At 34.4% G+C, this 20422-nt stretch overlaps 1 protein-coding gene across 4 annotated transcripts in view; it reads right to left on the bottom strand.

The window, feature by feature from the left end:
- Positions 1-1854: 1854 nt before the first annotated feature.
- Positions 1855-20422, bottom strand: part of LOC148283395 (protein bunched, class 1/class 3/D/E isoforms-like) — a 55641-nt gene continuing 37073 nt past the window's right edge. For 3 of the 4 annotated variants that reach the window (XM_088223612.1, XM_088223613.1, XM_088223611.1), the window contains exon 3: positions 1855-3849. In XM_088223612.1, coding sequence (XP_088079738.1) covers positions 3646-3849 — 204 coding nt within the window. In that variant the 3' untranslated portion in view covers positions 1855-3645. Of the gene's footprint in view, positions 3850-4842; positions 5158-20422 lie in introns of those variants that run through there. The other variant, XM_088223614.1, reaches the window with a different exon arrangement.

A 20422-nucleotide genomic window follows, 5' to 3' on the forward strand; every position in this document is an offset into this window, starting at 1 on the left:
CATACTGTCTTAACTTCTAAAAATACAATACAAGATTCCTTTATAGTTAATAATAATTGTTAAGTCAGTGATGTGAAATACAAAACAAATACTAAAGAAGAATCTTAACTTCATTTTGTATTTACAGGGAAAAACCAAGTAAAACAAAACATAATCCCGTGTCAAGAAACTTCTCTCTAAATTTTCAATATAAAAAAAATGGTAAACCAGTTTTTAATCCACCAAAAAATCAACATTTTGTAACTCGGTGGAAACCTAAAAACTTGCATAGCAAACGCGTCGTCACTGTCTTTGAGGTTACAGAAATTTGACTGAGTTAAAGTTTTTATAGTTACCAAGGCGGATGGATCCTTGTGTTGCCAGATTGAAAAAATCATTCTTTACTAGCAGGCTGACCGACTGTTGCATGCTACGACGCCCTTTGGTTGAAATTATTCCAATGTTCTGAATTAATTAATTCATATTTTCTAAAATCGATTTTAAAGTTTTATATGCCTACATATTTTAGATTGAATCTATTCTTGTTTTCCAATTATTTATCTAGGTATTTAAAAAAAATGTCTTATATCAGCAATAAATTTATTACAAGAGCCGTAAGTTTTAAATTATTGCTATTTTTCTCCTAAAAGATTATAATTTTTTCTGATACTCGAGTGGTATTTTTGTCTGATAAAAATCGTAAGTAATTAACGGACATTTTTAGGTTCCCCTGCCAAAAAAATTAATTGATAGTTATGCGGTATTGCAGAATCACCAATGATATTATTATTTATTTGATATTACAATAATTAAGGAAAACGCTGAGAGTTTTCCCATATGTGATTTAAAGCATAAAAGCACATATCTCATTTCAAAAATGAAAAAAAAAGAGGCCACATTTAAAGGAATAAAATTTAAGCAGAAATTATCTGTTTACAGTTTTACATTTTAAAATATTGCATTTATGAGATGAAACTCTGTTGACACATAATTCAGTCCAAGCAATGTATCCTTGAGCCCTTTTTTATGTAAAGTTGTTATTTTGGACACCGGCGACTTCAGGCAAATATTCAACTGGGAGAAAAACTGTTGACTGATTTTATTGTCAGAATTCAAATTTTCTAATAATTTATTTCAAGACACAGGCACAGTACCAATAAGTACTCAAATCGGCTGGTTGGAGTACAAATTGAGCACCTTAGCAGTTATATTTTTATAGGGATACCAGTCATAATTAATAAAAAAAAAAATTTGCACAACAGGGCCAACGGTGCTATCTGAAACTGCTCTCGCGGACCTAGAAAAAGCTTTTATCTTGTGTATTTTGTATGTAATACACAATTTTGTTTCAACAAAATACGCCTCAAAATGAAATTACATATTTTTCCTTTTTGTTATGAATAAAAAAAATTGTAAAAAAATATCCACCATCAAAAGGTATAATGTCAACAGATATTGCCGGACAGCGACGAAATATTAAATGAGGCATATCTTGGTTGTTCTAAAACATGCTCCTTAGTCAAGTTTTCATAGAGTGTGGAGTGTGGAGTGCAGACCACGGTGTATTTTTTTGCAAAATTCATTTAAATTGTTTCTAAATTAATATTTGTAAATAATTATTTTCATAAATATTATCGAGGCTTTACTGACAAAATGCATTAATTCATTAAAACAAGTTCCGAGATAATCACATCAAAATTATTTCTCCCACAATTTTCTTTTTTTTCGAAGCTTTGAAAGAGTAATCTTTATTCTAGGCATAGCATACAATTTGAAATCAACATCTTGTATTAAAAAAATATATAAATACTGTTGACTTTATTGCACTCGTTATGTTGTATAATTTCAGATAGGTGATGCAAAATAAAAGACAAATTCATGTTGTTTTTATATTTTATTGGATATGAGGAACATTTTAGGTATAGTAAGCTATATAATGGACAGTGTATAAGTATTTACAAGTATACATGGCATAATTATGTCTGTAGAAATAGCCCCCTCATCTAACCAGTCACTCATTTCCTCCCCCTCTCCACGCAGATGGGTACCTTTACAGTCGATACCTTTGTTCATTTACAACCATCCATCGCACATTATATTGCTTTGCCTGGCCAATTTTAAAAAGCTCTTCATATGTTCATTAAAAACTTTTTATGTACACATATTTATAACTTAATTTTAAGTGATTTATTTACATTCATTTGTCACTTCTTTATATCAAATATAACTACGAGTAATTTTTACCTAACTACACAATCGAGTAATAAACACAATAAGCTACATATCTCCAAATTAAATATTAATTAGATGAAAAGAAAACTCAGCATTGAACCTAATAGAGCAACATAAGGGAAACTTTATATTTCATAATTAATAAATAGTTCATAACTAAATAGATAAAACATATTTTTAACCTAAGACTTATTTCTGGATGCAAGATGCGGAGGATTATTAAAATATATTCCGCATTAATTTTCCACCCACAAGCTTCTTCCTACATTCTTAGTTTGGACACAACATAGCGAAACTATATTTTGATTTAAATAAAAAAAGGTGTTATATTTAACCTAAAATATACGACATAACATATAGCACAGCCATAGTGACTTTTTAATATGAATAAAGCCCTGTTGGCTGGTGCCCAGTACTCGGTGTACTCAGTTCCATTCCCTGTCTTGTCTTCAGGCCTACCTCGGGGCGATACATAACTAAAGCATCAGGGTTTCATAACATACTGTAAGCCTCCACTTAAATCTATATCACGTCCAAAATGTCACCTGCTTGACTCCGCGGGACAACAACCTGAAAACTGCTAACGGCCGTACATATTACACACTTCAAGAGAAATCAAAGCATTATCGTGCAAATTTGGAATGCGATAAGCCAAGGGGTTACTTCTAAAAAGAATTCTAAATGACATGTGAATATTATAGTAACGAAGCTGCGATTAATCGAGTGTCTTAAATTGTATACAAGAAGAAAATAACATTTCTCTCGTTTATTAAGTTAATAATAATTATTACTGAAACTAGATTAAATTGAAATCTGTACGAAGGTTTGTTTCGAGAAAACAAAGTTCAAGCAGATCAAAATGGCGTTCAGTACAACAGGCAACATCTTGTGACTTATTAATTCCAGAAAATACCCGGATTAATGAGACTCCAATGTACATAAATAAAACATTCACACATTCAGACTAGTTTTTAGTGAAAAACATAATGATCTCTGTTTTCACATTGGCTTTATCTAACAATTCTCTTGTGCCCGTGTGTAAGGGCGATAGCTTTCCAAGCGCTTATTCTTATAAATACTACCGAGCAATAGAACTATAACAATGTCATCAGTCAATTTGTGTGATACTTCATGAACAGCAGCTATTTGTGTTGGGAACGCAGTTTCATTGGCGAAGCGCTCGGAAGATACACATTTCCTCGCCTAGTTCTTCATCCGTAAATCGACAAATCGAACATTTGCTACGGATAATATTACGTAAAACAAAAGTTTCCGATTTGGAATCCACGGCATACTCCCAAATTAATTTCATTCGAGTCTTAACCATGACCGACTAAAGAACGAATGTATGTACATCTACTTATTGTATAGCTCTACGAGCGAGCGGTCATATTCCAGTCTTTGGGATCTGCACAACGGCCCGTGTAGCGGTTCTCAGGCCACGGGTCCACTGGGAGGAGCAGGGGCGGCAGGAGCGGGAGCCGACAGCTGGGCCAGGGTGTCCTGACTCGCATGAGAGCGCAGCAGACTGTTCTCCAGCTCCAACTGGTTTATCCTCTCCATGAGCTCTGCGATCTTCTCCTTCAGCACCTCCACCTCCTCGCGCACGGCGAACATGAGGTGGCTCTTTACCAGATCCTGGGAACAAAGGGAATGTTATAATTAGTAAACTGTCTAGATTCATATATAAACATTTAGAAATAGTCTAGTTGCGGCGGCCTCCATGGTGTATGGTCAAGACGCTTGACTCACGCACGGAAGGTTCCGGGTTCGATTCCCGGTGAGAACACAAAAATTAAAATGTGATTTTTCTCAAGCCTGGGTGTTCTGTGATGTAATTCACCACTGTAATTGGGCCTCCTAGCCTTTTGTGGTGCAAAAAATAAATAAATAATAAGATAGTAAATCGTCTGTGTAAGTTCAATACCGCGTATGAGCAAAATACGTTTTTTTGTCATTTTCAGTTGAATAGGACGAGCCGCATCAGTTGGTGTACTTAAATTTCGAAATTGAGCATCAAAAATGCTTGCATTTGATTAAATTCACTGCACTAAAGAAGCAAGCAATATTCCTAAATCCAATACAGTGAATGAGAGGTACACGACTCGGCCATACAGCAAACTGCCACAATTAACTTCATATACACGCATACGACAGTAAATTATTTTTTTTACGAAATCGCAAGGTTTTTAGTCCCTCCTGAACATTTTGAAAAATGGTTCTTTCGCGGTTTTGAATTTACGCAGACGAAGTAATCAAATCATTTGTGTAAAAAAAATTGTAATAGAATTCTTGAGTAAGAACCAGTTGCACTGGAGAAATTTGATTAAAAATGAATAAAAATTGCTTTTTTTTCGGCCCAACAGGTCTAAATGTTTCAGTATTTTCAAGATAATATACCTAATATTTTTTTTCATTGTTGGTAAAAACAAGAAAGAGAAATAAATGAGACAACCAAATAAATATAACATTGATTCAGGGCTTAAATTTTGTTTTTTTTTTTTTTATTACAAACACGCATTAAAATACCATTTTCCACGAAGTTGCTAAATAATTTTTAATTTGTAAGTAAAATACAATTAGCTGAGCGTATCTTTTTCGTAAATAAATGACGATATTCAATAAACGTACTTCTGGATTCGGCACCACCACGTAACACGCATCACGTTGCCCTCTCTGCCTGATCTCGTACAGGCAACAGTCGCGGGCGACATCGTCTACCAACATGTTAGAGGAGAGAGAACTCGGTCACTGATCACCGCAACTACTACGAGCGCGCCGTCGGAAGTCTTCCACCGAACTGAGAACTGACTGGGTGGTTGCTGACCGGCGAATGATGGCGGACGACGAACACAGATAGCTGGACGGAAAGCCACGAGGAAAAATGAAGCGCGGTTTCCGAGTTCTGAGAGACGTTGGCTATTATCCTTCGCGGCGGCGACTGTTAGTCTGCCAGCCGGGCCGGCTGTTTTATACTCTATACGCGCTTTATGGAAAACAGTCGATAATGTGCGGAGCCGCGAGATAACATGCCGCCATGCGACACCGCTGTGCGCTAGTTCAAGGTCCTCACGGTACACTACACACTACACACTGTACACTGTACGTACACTATCACGCGTGACACTAGGACTGCCTGCGCTTTAAGCCACAGGGCCCTAGGTTATGCAGCCTGCAGGCGAGGTTCGCCGGTCGTCGTGAAAAATAAGGTGTAGAAATTTAGGAACAAAGGGGATTATTTTCAGTCATTTCTGTGATTTGATTTAAAATTTATTTTAGGTCAATTTTCGTCTTTTTTAAACGAGATGACGGCATATTAGGTCACTAAAATCGTGTGATCTAAATGTTTTTCTTATACGAGTATATGTAAATAAATGTCACGGATGTTCCGCATGACTAACCGATAATGCGTTGTGTTTTAAAGTTAACCGCAAAACCACCTCCTCGCAAAGTGACGTATAAGGTTACATCACTGTGACTAACGAAGTTCGCAAGATTGTACAAATATAATTATGACATCGGTACTGAATAATATAAATAATTAATTTTTCGAGTGTGCAGTGTGTACTACCCGTGGTTATGGATTGTTAGCGCGAATAAAAAATCGTGCGAAAATAATTTTCATAAGTGCCGTTTATCAAGCCATCGGAAAACGGTACTTCGGGACACCGTCGTTCGCCACCACGAATAACGGGGCGGCGGTGACTGGAGATGGTGCATCAATGCTGAAGAGTCAGGATTTACCGGAACTTTGCGAAGTGTAAAAGTAAGACACCCGAAAGGACTCACGGACGTTTTTAGCGAGGGCATTATTCATTCAATTCAAAGTAAAATGTGACATTGAAAAATAATCGTATGAGGCAGAAATACTGGAACACGCTATTATTGCGTCAAATTATTGTTCGTATAAAAAGTTTACACAGGTAATAGTATATATGCACAATTCTGTTTTAATACATCATTTTTAACTTCGATTCCGAATCATAAAATACGATAAACAATAAATGTAAAAGTATTCATATACCTACCTATTTTTTATCATTATTTTGCTACATGCATAAATATTTATGAGATACTTGAAAGCAGAATAAAAACTTTGGTTAAATACTTTTGAATAAATCTAGACGTTACGTCAGCAAATTCAGGAGTATATATTAATTTGATCAACTTATGCTAAAAGTGTACACCCAAACTTGTTTTTAAACGGTTTCAAAATAACACTGTACAAACATTAAACAAAAAAAATTGAACATTAATTTCAAAACGCGTAATGTGATTCATTATTCTATTCGTTTTTGGAATAGCCCGTTTACTTACTAGGCGTATTATATATTAATTACGTCATGTTATATTTGTATTTAAATTAAGGTACAATAAATAATGAACAATTAAATTTTTTCGCAATCCCGAATATATTTTTTATACAAGGAATCCCATGACATTTGACATTTTACACCGCACTGCGTGGAACGCGTATCCTCCGTGTAAAGAGGTTCAGGTGTATTTGCTTTATTCTAAAATACTATTTGATTATTGCTTCAACAAATCAATCAAAAACTATATTTCTGATATTATTAAGAAAATTGATAACGAAATATTCTAGATTTAAGCTGTAGATGTGTTTGTAGATAGATGCACAGCGTAAAATAACTTCAATCGAAGAAAAATTTCTGAAATTCCAGGCACCAAGGAAAGGTTGAACATAATAATGACTTTTTAAAAGTAAATGTCAATATCAATCATTTTATAACAAAAAAAATATTTCAGGTTTGTATTTATACATTTAACGCACTTTGTCTAAATTTTAGCGTGCATAAATACCATTTTTCATCATATTTTCTTAAGTAAAACAATCGACACGAGTACTGAAATATTTTCTGGAAAAAAATAGGAGTTCTCTAGATATAAAATGTTTATTGTTTAATTGCATAAATCGGCGAAACATTACATGTAAATAAACACCTTATTATTATTTTATTTATTCCGTAGACTTTTCATTGCGGCACGTGTACCGAAGCAACATGTACACAAATGTAGGTAGATAGGACAATAAGTAATATGTACATATTGTACCGAGACAAAATACTTTTTTCAATTTTAAGCTTCTTTGCGCAACAAAAAAACACTAAACGTCTCTTACATAATCGAGTAATATTTTTCGGGCTTTGCCAATATTTACATTTTCCACGTTAATCATTTTCGCCGCCACGTAAAAATATAATGGCGTGAACAATCTTATTTTTCATCGCGAAGATAAGGTAACTGTGTTTACCTTTGGTACGTACGTTAGTAGATAGGGAACCGGTTATAAACGGATTTAAACGCGTTGTGAATCACATTAAAGTATATTTATTTAGTAGACCAATTAATTACACTAGCTAAACTTACCTATAATTTGATATTCGATAATACAATGGAAATGCGTTTACGGTAAAATAAGAATGAGAATAGCTTTAAATCGAACATTTAGATTCAACAGTTTTGGTACATCTGTATAATATTTTACAACCGAAGTGTATCTAATAGAAAGAAATTTTGAAATTATTTTGAAAATAATTATATTTTCAAAATAATTAATATTTCAGGATCGATCGATGATTGTTAAAATAAAAAGTTCAAATAGCGTTTAAGCACGCCAACATTATCATAGGTTCAATCGTTTTGACTTATTTAGCAACCCCGAGAATAAGTGTATACGTGTTCATTCAGCAGAAATTAACTATAAAATACAATGAGTATTTAAAACGTTTTAACCCCCTGACCCATTTCGCACGAGAGTTCTTACTTTCGGGATAAAAATAGCGCGTAACATAATAAGAAAGGGTGCCAAGCTTATTCGCGCAGGAAATGTCAGTCTAGCCCTTGAAAGTGTTTAGTGTAATAATATTATATTATTATTTATAATAATGGGATTAATGCAGATAAGTGGCTACGTCTATAAAAATACGATAGTATTTATGGCGATCGAACGACTAGACAGCGTGTACAATTCACGAAACGTAAATAAAAAAATATTTACTTTTTAGGTGTTATTTTATCAGTGAATCCCTGTCAAGTAAAAAAGATAAAGATGTCGAAATAGCAATCTAAAACGAGAAAAACAAACTGATAGTGATTATCAAATGATGGATTAAGAACGTTACCCACATAAAAATGCTTACAAAATAACAAAAAAAACAAAAAACAAATAATCCAATAGATCGTTATCACGCGGAATACACGTGTTACAAATAGAACCGAGTGAACTTAAATAAATTAATCATTCATTTTATAATGATAACATCAAGTACGTAATCTCTTTTATTGGGGTGAAGAGTTTTCATAAGCCTTTATATTTTTTAATGTACCAAAATGCTTCATCACAAAACAAATTAGAAATCAACATTCGATTATGCGCGCTTTATTACAACTGGAATAATTGACCGTAGTTAATTACCGCAAAGGTTATCGGTAGAATATTGCCACGGATACGATACAATGTTGGTATCAGATCCACGAAAAACAAACATAGGTACATTTAAAAAATCGGAAGCACAGTAGAACTCCGTCTATCCGAACTCCAGTCATCATGTCAGTCAGTTATGCATTTAATTGTGGAAATAACATTGCTGGACATGTTTACTTCAGTTTTTAATGTGATTCCGAATCGCTGTATTATTTCAAAAGCAATAAAATCTGGCACCCATTAATCCGGATAATTGGAGTTTACTGCATGACCGACAACGTAATCCTACGAATGATTGACTACGTGATATGCAGCATGCATTAGAAGTGTGTATAAAAGCAAATAACAAATTATTATTTATGACGGACAACGTGTATGAATTTGCGAAACAATAAATTTATTGATCATTGGATACTAATAAATGCGACATTATTCTACGAGTATCACCAGAAACGTTGATCTTACAGTAAAATATGAAGCATTCAGTAGGTCAAGCAACGTACATATTTATACATGGATTAATTATTATCATCAATGGTTTCAACAAAATGAACCTGTTGTTTTGGGTGACTACCGTCTCTTGTGATCCACGTCCTAGCGGAGATAGCCTCAACTGACCTATGAAATGGAAGGAATTGTTATATCGTAATAAACATAAGTCACTGCAGGGCCGTAGCCGTAGCCAGACTTTGCAATCGCGGCAGACTAAAAAAATATTAAGGCAGGCTTAAAATTTCTACACGTTTAAGCATGTATTTGAAAATATCATCATAATCATACGCCCACACCTAATGGTGCATGGGGCACTGCATCGGTACACTAAATGCAGCGTATATGGATCACCTTTCATATGAACGTAAGGTGCAAGAAAATTAAATATTGCAGCGAAAACCCAATCAATATTTTTTTATAAAATTAAAAACCTTTTTGAAGAAATGTTACGAAGTGAATGCTGACTCAATTAAAATAATATTTTAATCAATATTCCACGTTTCAGTCACAAAATTATTGAAAATTTCGGTTGGTCTGCTGATTTTTTTTTAAAAATAAGATTTTAATTTTTGGTACGATTTTGTTCGTATGCAAGAGGGATCAAATTGGACATTTGATACGCTGTGACGATTAAATATTGCCAACACAGAGAAAGAAGACTAACAAGTCACTATTTTATTTTGTTATTTTATTAGTGTACACGGCATAAATTCCTTTTATAAACATAAGCATAAATGTATTTAACTATGCTACACACAACCGAAAATTTCGGCAGAACCTACCCTGGCGTACCCCTTCCCTGGCTACGGCCCTGTGTTTAGTGGCTAGTAGCAACTTGCAACCCACTTTGTGTTGTTTTCAGTCTTATCAACATTGAAATTCACGATAAAGAGTTCATAAACTCGAAACTTCGTAATAAACAATTCGCCCTTAGTTAAAAATTTAAACTTATCAATGACTACACACTACCCACGTGTTTTCTTAATGTGTGTAGTCATTGACATTAGAGATGCCACAAATATTTGGCTACTATTCGGTATTTGGTCTATTCGGCTACTTTTTTTAATATTCGGTATTCAGTATACTAGATTTAACGCTGTTTGTCAAGAATGTTTATTACGGTATTAAATATATAAACAAGTTTTTAAACTACATGAATTTTCCAGTCCAGGGTACAATAGATTTCGATTCCTGGGTATCTTATACTTTTTACATTGTTTATAAATTTACATATGCATTTGTCACTATCCAGATCAGTTTTATTGCATTTATGTATCATTAATCTATCACACTTACGTTGTCCTTTTTTGTCACGCTCAAATATTCAATTTTGTCTTTTCTTCGTTCAATGTCCGAAGATTCTAGTCTAAGTAACCCTTGACCGTGGAGAGAGCTTTTTACGCCGTTTGGTAAGTTTCTTCCCAAGTGTTTCCATCAATGAGAATAACAGTGTCATATGCAAAACTTATTATTTTCATATTTTCTTCTAGACGATTAAGGTCATTCATATACAGTAAGAAAAGAATTGGTCCCAAAACGCTACCTTGAGGTACTCGAAATATGATTGGTAATTGGTGACTCGAGATTCTATTTACTTGTATCACTTGTGTTCGATTTGTCAGATAGCTCCCTATCCACACCAGTTCGGTGTCTTTTATATATAATTTAACATGAGAAATGGTATCAAAAGACTTACTTATAAATATATTCCAGTACAGTCTAAAAATATTCCATTACACTTTTTACCTATGTCCAGCTTAAAAATAATATGACTCGTTAATGCATTTAGCGCATCAGTAGTTCCCATGTTTTTTTCGGAAACCAAACTGATTTCTTGAAATAATATTTTTTTTTCCAGATAATTGGATGGTTGAGATGAGATTGAAAGGACATTGAAAAGTGATATTGGTCTGTAGTTGCTAACAGTTGTTTTTAATCCCTTTTTAAGGATTGGAACGACTTTAGGTACTTTGCAGTAATCAGGAAATATAGCAGAGTTTAAACTTTTATTTATCAGAATTTTCAGTGGAGACAAAATGTCTCTTTTTATATTTTGTGCAGATATTCTATCTAATCCTGTTGATGCAGTTTTTGGTAGTTCATTTATTACTTGTATTATTTCATCTTCATTTACAGGGTTTAATTTGAAACTGGAATGCATACTTGATGCATTTTCGTTATTTGTACCATCACACGTATTATAAAACGTATTTTTACTTTCTTTTATTTTTATTGCCACACTTGACCCTATATTTGCGAAGAAGTCATTATAATAATTTGTGATTGACTCGGGCTGTACAAATTGTTACCCTGTAGATAAGTGAACCAGTTTTCCTATCTTGTCTTTTTTTTGTCTGTTGTATCAATGATTTGTCGTATAGTTTCCCACTTTTCTTGTGTTCATTCTACAACTGTCCATTTTATTTCTACAGTAATATTTTTTTTGCTCTTTTTATAATTTTCTTACAAATATTTATATATTTTTTATAATAGTCGTAAAATGGTATATCATATGGATCCTTTCTAAACTTTTTGTGTAGATTATCCCTTTTTCGGATGCTTGTAATTAAACTTTTCGTGATCCGGGATTTTTGGAATGTGAAATATTAATAACAGTACTTTTAGAACAATTTTTAATTTCTTCTTTGATAAAAATACAACTAATTTCTAATTACTAATAATTATTATCAACAAGGACTATTAGTAACAGAATGTAATGTAATAATGAACAAATAACGCGTTTCGCGAGATGATCTCGCAAATGAAACAAATGCGGCCGCCCCATCACCCCCGCACGCACCGAAATGAGACAGGTCCGTAACCTATCACGCGTGACATGCTCACACCTTTTGCCGAACGTTCGGCGCTTCGGCCGAGAGCGTGGCCGAACATTCAGTATTCGGCCAAATCACTATTCGTGGCATCTCTAATTGACATTGCACGGTACGGAGTAACTTACTATTCGCACGAGTAAACTACAATAGTTGATCGTGATGGATCGAACGCTGTCGAAACTGTTTGCCAGTCTTTATTGGTACGGAGATGTCAACATCGCGCAACGCGGAAGCTAAGCGCTACCCTTGATTAACGAGGAAACAGTTTACAGAAGACATATGGATCTTTATCGACAAGTGGGAAACGGGTCGTTGACCACACAGTAGCCGACAGTGGAAATGGCAAAGGTCTCGGTTCCTATTCCTCGTGCCTGTATCGCGTCTCGGCTGAGGAGGCGTGTTATGCCAAGAGAAGACGCCAGTATCAATAAAGAAGAGCTTCGACAAAATAAGATTCCGGTTATCAATTATTCCCAATCAATATATTGAATCTATCACGCACTGTAAGAGTGAATGTCAAAACATAATATTTACAGCGGCCAATGTTCTAACTCCAATTCGAATGATTAATGATCTAAAAATACATTTTAGTCTCACTGCGTCGGTGCTTTATTCGATAGGTACTTAAATAATATTCCAGCGCCATATTAAAAATGTAACAAAGAGTTACCACATGTTTTTAATAATTTATTCGTGTAAGTGGTACGTGATAAACAAGTTTTTAAAAATATAAATACGCCATTCGTATAATATATTTCGGTAACCAGCAAACATAACTACATAAACTGTACAAATCAAACATAAACACAAGATCTGTTACTTTATGACCGTGCAATATTAGGAGGTAAATAATTTTATATATGATATATACAGTAAGTATGCATATAAACATACGCATACATATTTAATCATATTTACATTTAACTACAACAAAAATAATGGCGTAAGAAAAAGAAGTACCGTATTTTGCTGACGATAAGACGCGCCGGACCATAAGACGCGCACTAATTTTCAGAGTAAAAAAGTGCATCTTATGGACCAAAAAATACGCTAGTATAAAAAGTCGAATAAATAAATCGGTTTATTTAAAAATTCATCATTTTAATACTATAACTGGTTGGCTGAAAGATATTACTTTTAGCAATAAGTCCGCCAAAGTATGAAGAATACATATGTGTGTGAAATAGAACCAGAACAGGAATAGAATAGAGATAATTCTGCCTTGCTAGTGTAGTGATTGGCGTATTCGCCTACAGTGCTTGGGGTTCCGGGTTTGAGCCTGGCAAGAAGGATGTGAAATAATGGTTTTTAAGGTGGTTCTGCACTGCAATATTTCATTGTCCCTGGAATGGAACCTAAACCGTGAGACTGATCACTTTACCTTCCATGTAATAATATTGATCCAGATACGCTGCAATTGCAGTACCGATGCAGTGCCCTATACACCAAAAGGTGGGTTTAGAGAAATGATGATGAAAAAAATAATTTATTAATAAATTTAGGAAAAATATTTTTTAATATTACCTGAAATCTATGAAAATGTGCTATATTGAAAAAATGACGTATGTCATTTTGTCCGTTAATTTCGTAATATTTTGTTTATTTGCAGTTGTCAATGACGGTATGTGCCATGCAATCTAATTAAATTACTATGATTAATCGGACATCTGTTTAACCTAACTTACGGAAGAGCAGCTAGAGTACAAACGCGTGTAATTGTTTTAAAAGCACAGGACTTTAGCCTGCAGGTACATAGTATATGTCGTTTCTAATTATTCGTTTGAGCCTGCAGAGGCAGTGGATATACCGCAGATGACCGAAATTTCGAATATTGACGGAGCGAATACACAAACCCTGATTTTTCGAAAGATTCGTTACCTTTTCCAGTAGAAGTCGTTTTTCCGGCTGGGAGAAGGGAGTTACAAAAGGTCTTTGTAATGACACGGGTGATGAAAACTTTGTAACTGACAAGGCAGGAATAAATAGACAGTCATGTTCTCGTTGGGCTCATTCATCCTGTGGTGACGCGTCTACGGCGACAAATATATTTATATATTTGTGAACTCTGATTGTCAGTTCCTTTATTTTATCTCATTATGTCCGTAATTCGTATGTCGTTTAACCCAGACTATTTGGACAAAATGTTTTTTGGTTGATCTCTTTTTTTTTTTTTTTCAACTACTGTTAATAATTAAAAACTTATGAATCAAAATAAAAACACTAAAATTTTGTCCGTTCTTCCCCCTACCTTATAGCAAATAGCGAGCAGTCTTCGTCAGCGAATATATAAAGATCTAAAACATTCGTATAATGCGCATACTGTACTAGTGGTACATACATCGAGGTAGTAGGTAGTGATGTCATCCAATTGGAAAGTGCAAAAGATTTTATCGTGGAGTTGTACGATTTCAAAATGTTAATACATAAATCAAAACAAATTGAGCATGCAAAACAGCTTGAAGGTGCAACTAATTTATTCATTCTAGCTAATGTTTATATTCAATTTTGATCACGCGAGGTACTCAAATCTCTTTATAATTTCTTAATGGGGAATGCCTGTTCATATTTTGTCAACCTTAAAACTAAACATAAAATAAAATATTTTAAAGAAAACTAGAACTGCTTTCATCGCGGACGTTTTTTAAAGCGTGAAAAAAATAGCTGTATGAATCTAAGAGTATATATACTCTTAAGGTATGAATACATTACTTAATACCAACGAATACAAAATAGTAAAATAATTCAGCCGATGTGACTTTGATTGCTTAAATATTTCCTTGCACGCGTGATTATATCGATTATTATGTACTATTTCAAAGGTTAATAAAAACAAACAATGCAGTAAGACCCAAATCGGTCGAAAATGGGGGCAAATTAAAAAGAATCACTCAGAGGGGCTGCGTGGTATTTTCGCCTCATTTCGTGTTAGATCCCGCGAGACTAGCGAGTTTATTACAGAACAAATGACGTACCCACATATCCGGTTCGATCGGTTGTCTAGCCTTTAGCGCTCTATCCTACCCAAAACAATACGGCACGCGGCAGGTCGGGCCAGATCGCCGGATGAGAGCGCCATCCGCCATCTTGCCGGCCGAAATATTCCCAGCAGGGGAGAGGGAAAGAGACGGCGCGTGTTTGTTTACCTTTGGAGATTTTACGTTCAGGTATTCGTGTGTGGGAATATTTTATGAGCGAATATACGCGCCCGGTATCTGCGCTCCGTCGACGCCTGACGATCCGCACTGCACTCGGCACGCGGAGTACGGCGAGACGGAAAATGGAGGAATCGACCAAATTGAACACCTTTCGGTTCTGCGACTTCAGACACACGAGCGAGCTGCGCTGTAACCGGTCGGTTAACTGGTGATTAACAAACGGCGACCCCGCTAGAGCAGAATGGCGCTGGAGAGTTTGACAAATTGAGAAATGTTTCCATTCGGGAACTCGGCAGCCGCTGCTGAACTTGCCAGCTTCTGATTTCTAAAGCAAACAATGCGATAAATTCGTTCGCTGGATCCAAAATGGCCAAAGCAATCTACAACCGCCGCTCGTTAAATTAGAATGCGCGCCATGTGTGTAAACTCTTCTAGACAAATAATATACTCTTCCGAAATTTGAATATTACAACAACACTCGACGTAGGCGTAGGTGAGTAATTTACATTATTTGGAACGTTGAACTCAAATATTAGATATTTCCTTTTTTATGTACACGTTGCTAAACTGAATTTGGTTCTTATTTATTATGCTGCGAGCAGACATTGGCTGTTCAAATACTAATAATTACATAAACATTATTATGCAATATCGAATTGTGAATATTTTGCAGTCATTCCTGTAAGTGGTAATAAGTGAGAACGACAGCGTATTATTATAAATGTTTACATGAACATAAAATCTACGGGTACTTTGGCCACAGCGATGGTAATTTTGCGCAACACTTTTCGGCTGTAGAACAATAATATGCAAATACAACAATTTGTTGTCCACAAATAAGGAATACGTTAAAGTGGCAGTAGACACAACGCATGCGCGAGTAGTATACGTGATTACAATGCAAAAGGAAAACTTGGCACTGGAGTAAATCAATAGTTACACGTACAGTGATATCGTGTGGTATGGAAGCTGATTTATCAAATGACCGCGGCCAATTAGCACTTGCCGCCCGATGGGGGCACGGGCACAATAGGCGGTACCAACTGTGAGAGATCTATTGTGAGAAAATTCTGTTCCAGTACCCACGGGCCGCTTATGCTTGCGAGACACATCGTAAAATTTTATTATTACGTAAATGTGCCACCCACCAGCTGTTCTAAAATTAAGAGGTTTAAATTTGAAACATTCGGAATCGAAGTAGGTATTTTATGCACTATGATTGCGGCAAAATACAGGTTTGTCGAGTGGCATAAGCACATATACATGCAAAAAAATCCGGTTAGCACGCTAAATCACACAAATCTTCTCGTGGTTGGTTTTTCAAATTGGCAATATAAACTTTATTGTAGTCGGAAATTGTGGCCGTGTAAAAGTATCTAGAAGTGCCTACTCGTTTTTTATAAAACGATATTATTAAGCGTGGCAAAAACGTGAGACCCGAGTAGAGCCATTGTTGTTATTATTGATTGTGAAGTTGTTATTAAGAAAGATGGCCGTGGCTTATTGACAGTATGGTCATCTGGTAAATATATAGTCTCTCCTTTTGTTACGATACACACAGAGAACATTTTCACGGTATTTATTTACCACAATATGCATAAATGTTAACCGCTGAGCTAACAAATGAAATTGCGCACAAGACAAAACACGAGACTCTCGAGAGGCTAGAATGCTGTTCGTAAAACATCTGTTCCAATGTGCTAAGCTAAAATAAAAACCGTAAAGAAAATATTGACATTTTTACATAATTTCAGCAAATAATATCCATCATACCTTGGATTCAAGGATTTCATTTTTGGGGGCTGCAAATGAACTTCCAAAAATCACCGCTCATGTCTTAATGTTAGTGCCAAGAGAAGTTATGAGACGGGGTCGGATATTGCCCCAGCGATCTGCGAGTGTGGGTAAAATACATATCTTCAAAGAATACTTTTTCCAATAATACACACAGACATCATGTCATTTTGAAGAACGCTCCCAGGGGCGGTTTTAGTTTACTTATAGTGTTTATTCCTATCACAAGCGATCGTGGTTGGTCTATCGGAGCTTGATTCGTTTACCTACATGGGATAGCGTCTTTAAAGTGATATTTTAAAGATATGGAAATATTTTAACCCCGTGATTTATACGAGTACGCATAACGATAACAAGTACACACCTACATACATTGAGAGAATGGCTATGATATAAAAATCTGATCACGTAAATATAATCCCGGAAGAACCATTAGTATTATAATTCATTGAATCAATTTTTGTTATCAATAAGTTAAGGAATATCGCTACGGTGAAAGAATTATAAAACCTATAAAAATGCATTTTTCAAAAGTTTTTCACCACAGCATAATTTCATTTAAAGTTAAATGTACAATTACTTTTACCACTGCGACGAGAACACATTGCTAATTTAATTTTCAATTAAGTTTACATGCCGAATTCAATTTTACCGCCAGGTCAAAGCTTTTGCCTACCACGCACGAAGTCTCTATTTCAATTCCTGTTTTGACTGATACGAAATATTTGAAACGGTGTTATTACACTGTACCATTTTATAGTCCCTGGACTGGCACCTGAAGCAAATAACTGATTATCTTACTTCCATGTAACAAAGAAAATGACAGAGATACACTGAGATTGGAGTACCGATGCAGTGCACTATGCGGGTAAGGATGATGCTTCAGTTTCGGAGGAAAAATATGCTTTTAAATCTCTACTATTATTTGTATGAAAGTGTTTTCTCGCAGCATTATGTGTGTACATAGCGTGTTAGTATAATGTAGCGTGCTTTAGTTGGTATGAAAATCACAACAACAACACAGCACAGCCGGTGGGGTGCGGGTGGGCGGTAAGGGGATTGCGGAGGTTTCCCCGTCAGCATCTATGCGGGCGCGTGTCCCGAAGGACGAGCTATCGATCCGGAGTACATAGGTACATGCGGGAAGCGGGAAGTGGGAATGCGGAACTCTATAGCGACTAAAGTGAACCGACTCGTGACTCGTGACTACTATCTATACACTTAAACGATATTTACTTGAAATTATTTATTTAAACTCTTAAAAGTCATAAAAACATTATTTAACGAATTATTCAAATCACATTTTTTTCATATGTTCCGTATTTTTTTACTGCTTTATATGAAATTCATTTTATGATTTTGTCTTTCCTTGACTCTATGTTGGCTTTCATATTTTACTTTTTTCAAAAATCCATGTCTTTTATAGAAATAATAATTTTATATTAATAATCGTTATATTATTTATCTACATGTTTGCAGGCATTTGTAATTAATTCAACATGGACTTAAAATTGGTGCATATATATTTATTAAAAAAAAAAACACTTATCTAATTTTTTTTACTTTACTATGATCCGAAAGTGTTTTTTAGCTTGTTATAAAACGATAAACTCGTTAACACGCTAAACTGACATGCGTCAGTCTTATAAACATATCGATTTGTTAATCTACATAATATAATCAAATAATTCTCCACCAAACCTGAGGTTCAATTTTGAAAATAAAAACCTAATACAAATGAACATTATTGTTTTTTTTTTTTCTTTATTGTTGGGTTATGTACAAAAAATGTTTTAAAAATGATATTTGGCTTTATAATTTTAACAAGTAAAATAGTTCTCGAATAAAGAATATATTTTTTAATCGAATATTTTTATTTTCGATTTGAATTTGACCGAATTTGTATCAAATTAAATTTTAAAAGAAAATTATACGCAATGAATGTACTCGTATATTTAAAACGCTGTGACTTTACGTTTTCGTTGCCACTCTCAGGAAAAAATCCTAAAAATAGAAATCAATTGAAAAGTATTCCGTCTTGTAGAAAAATGGTTAATGCGTTAGCCGACCATGACTAAGGTCCTGAGTCGATTCCCAGCTGCGTCGACGGAGAATTTATTTATTAAATGCTTGATTTCCCACTGCAATATTTCCCTGGACTAGCGTCTGAAGCGTGAAATATTATGTTTTGCCGCCATGTTGGTATTTTACCTGCAAATGATCGGTGATACGCTGCAATTGGAGTACCAATACAGTGTTTCATATCCATACACCATTAAGTGCAAATAGGGAATGATGATGCTCTTTTGTCAACGATTTGAATTTTGAAACAGTCTCAGTATAAATTAAAGACAATTAGTTTTTCAGGCATCTATAATTAGATATAAAATTTCATGGTCATTTAATGTGAATAAATTAAAATTGCGAGTCGTAATAAGCTTCAATCAAACATACAATATCGCAAATTATAATAAGATAGATTTAGATAGTATACTACTTATGATATTATCAGATGATTTTTTTTTACTAGTAAATCTTTTTTTAGCATGAAAACAACACATAAAGAAAAAAAATAGAACATTTCAAAAAACAAAATTAATTAATGTACACAGGCACATATATATATATATATATATATATATATATATATATATATATATATACATAATATGCATATATACCAACTTATACAATACATATGTTACATATTATGTATTTGATATTATGATTTAATAATGTTTAATAAGGCATGTTTCAAAATTAGATAAAATGTCTCCCTCGGCACGGGACACCCTAGTGAGAGAATATTATCTTAACGTAAAAAAAGTAATACATAAATTGTAAAAGAACAAATAAAATAAAATAAATATATACTGACGTACGATTTTGTGGTAAATCATTGAAAAGCTTCCTTCTTATATACACATAGTGATGTTTGGCTTTAGTGGTTTTTATTCTCTGTAGAGCGGGGCATCCAGTTCTTAACCTTTCCGTAATACGTTCCGATGGAAGGCTCTAGTTATGCACCTGAACCTAAGCATACAACATTTTCCGTAAATATCCTCCACTTTTAAAACTTTAAACTCTGAAAAGTCCGGTAGTTGAGAAGAAGGATGGTTTACATAGTAATATTTTAATAATTCTTTTTTTGTAAAACATTTAAGGGTCTAAGATGGGCGTTGAAAGCCCCTCCCCATCCAACTATAGCATATTGATGACTGTACTAGAGCATGATAAACTGTCTTCAATTGATCCGTCGATAAGATACCTTTAAGCTTTGAAAATATGTGGTATAATTTTCTTAGTCTTAGCGCATTAAATCTATTAGTTTTTTTTGCATTTACCAGATATTTTATATTAGATTTTTCGGCCAAAGTAACACATTAAAAAGGACAGTTTGTATGGTCCCCGCAGTTTCTGTCACGAGATTTTGAGTCAATTTCTATAGTTTAATGTAAATGCAAGGTAATGGATTTTTTCTGAATTCACTG

This window comes from Micrasema longulum, unplaced genomic scaffold (genome assembly GCF_059751315.1).
Source record: "Micrasema longulum isolate JH-2025_06_02 unplaced genomic scaffold, ASM5975131v1 h1tg000243l, whole genome shotgun sequence".
NCBI classification, from domain to species: domain Eukaryota; kingdom Metazoa; phylum Arthropoda; class Insecta; order Trichoptera; family Brachycentridae; genus Micrasema; species Micrasema longulum.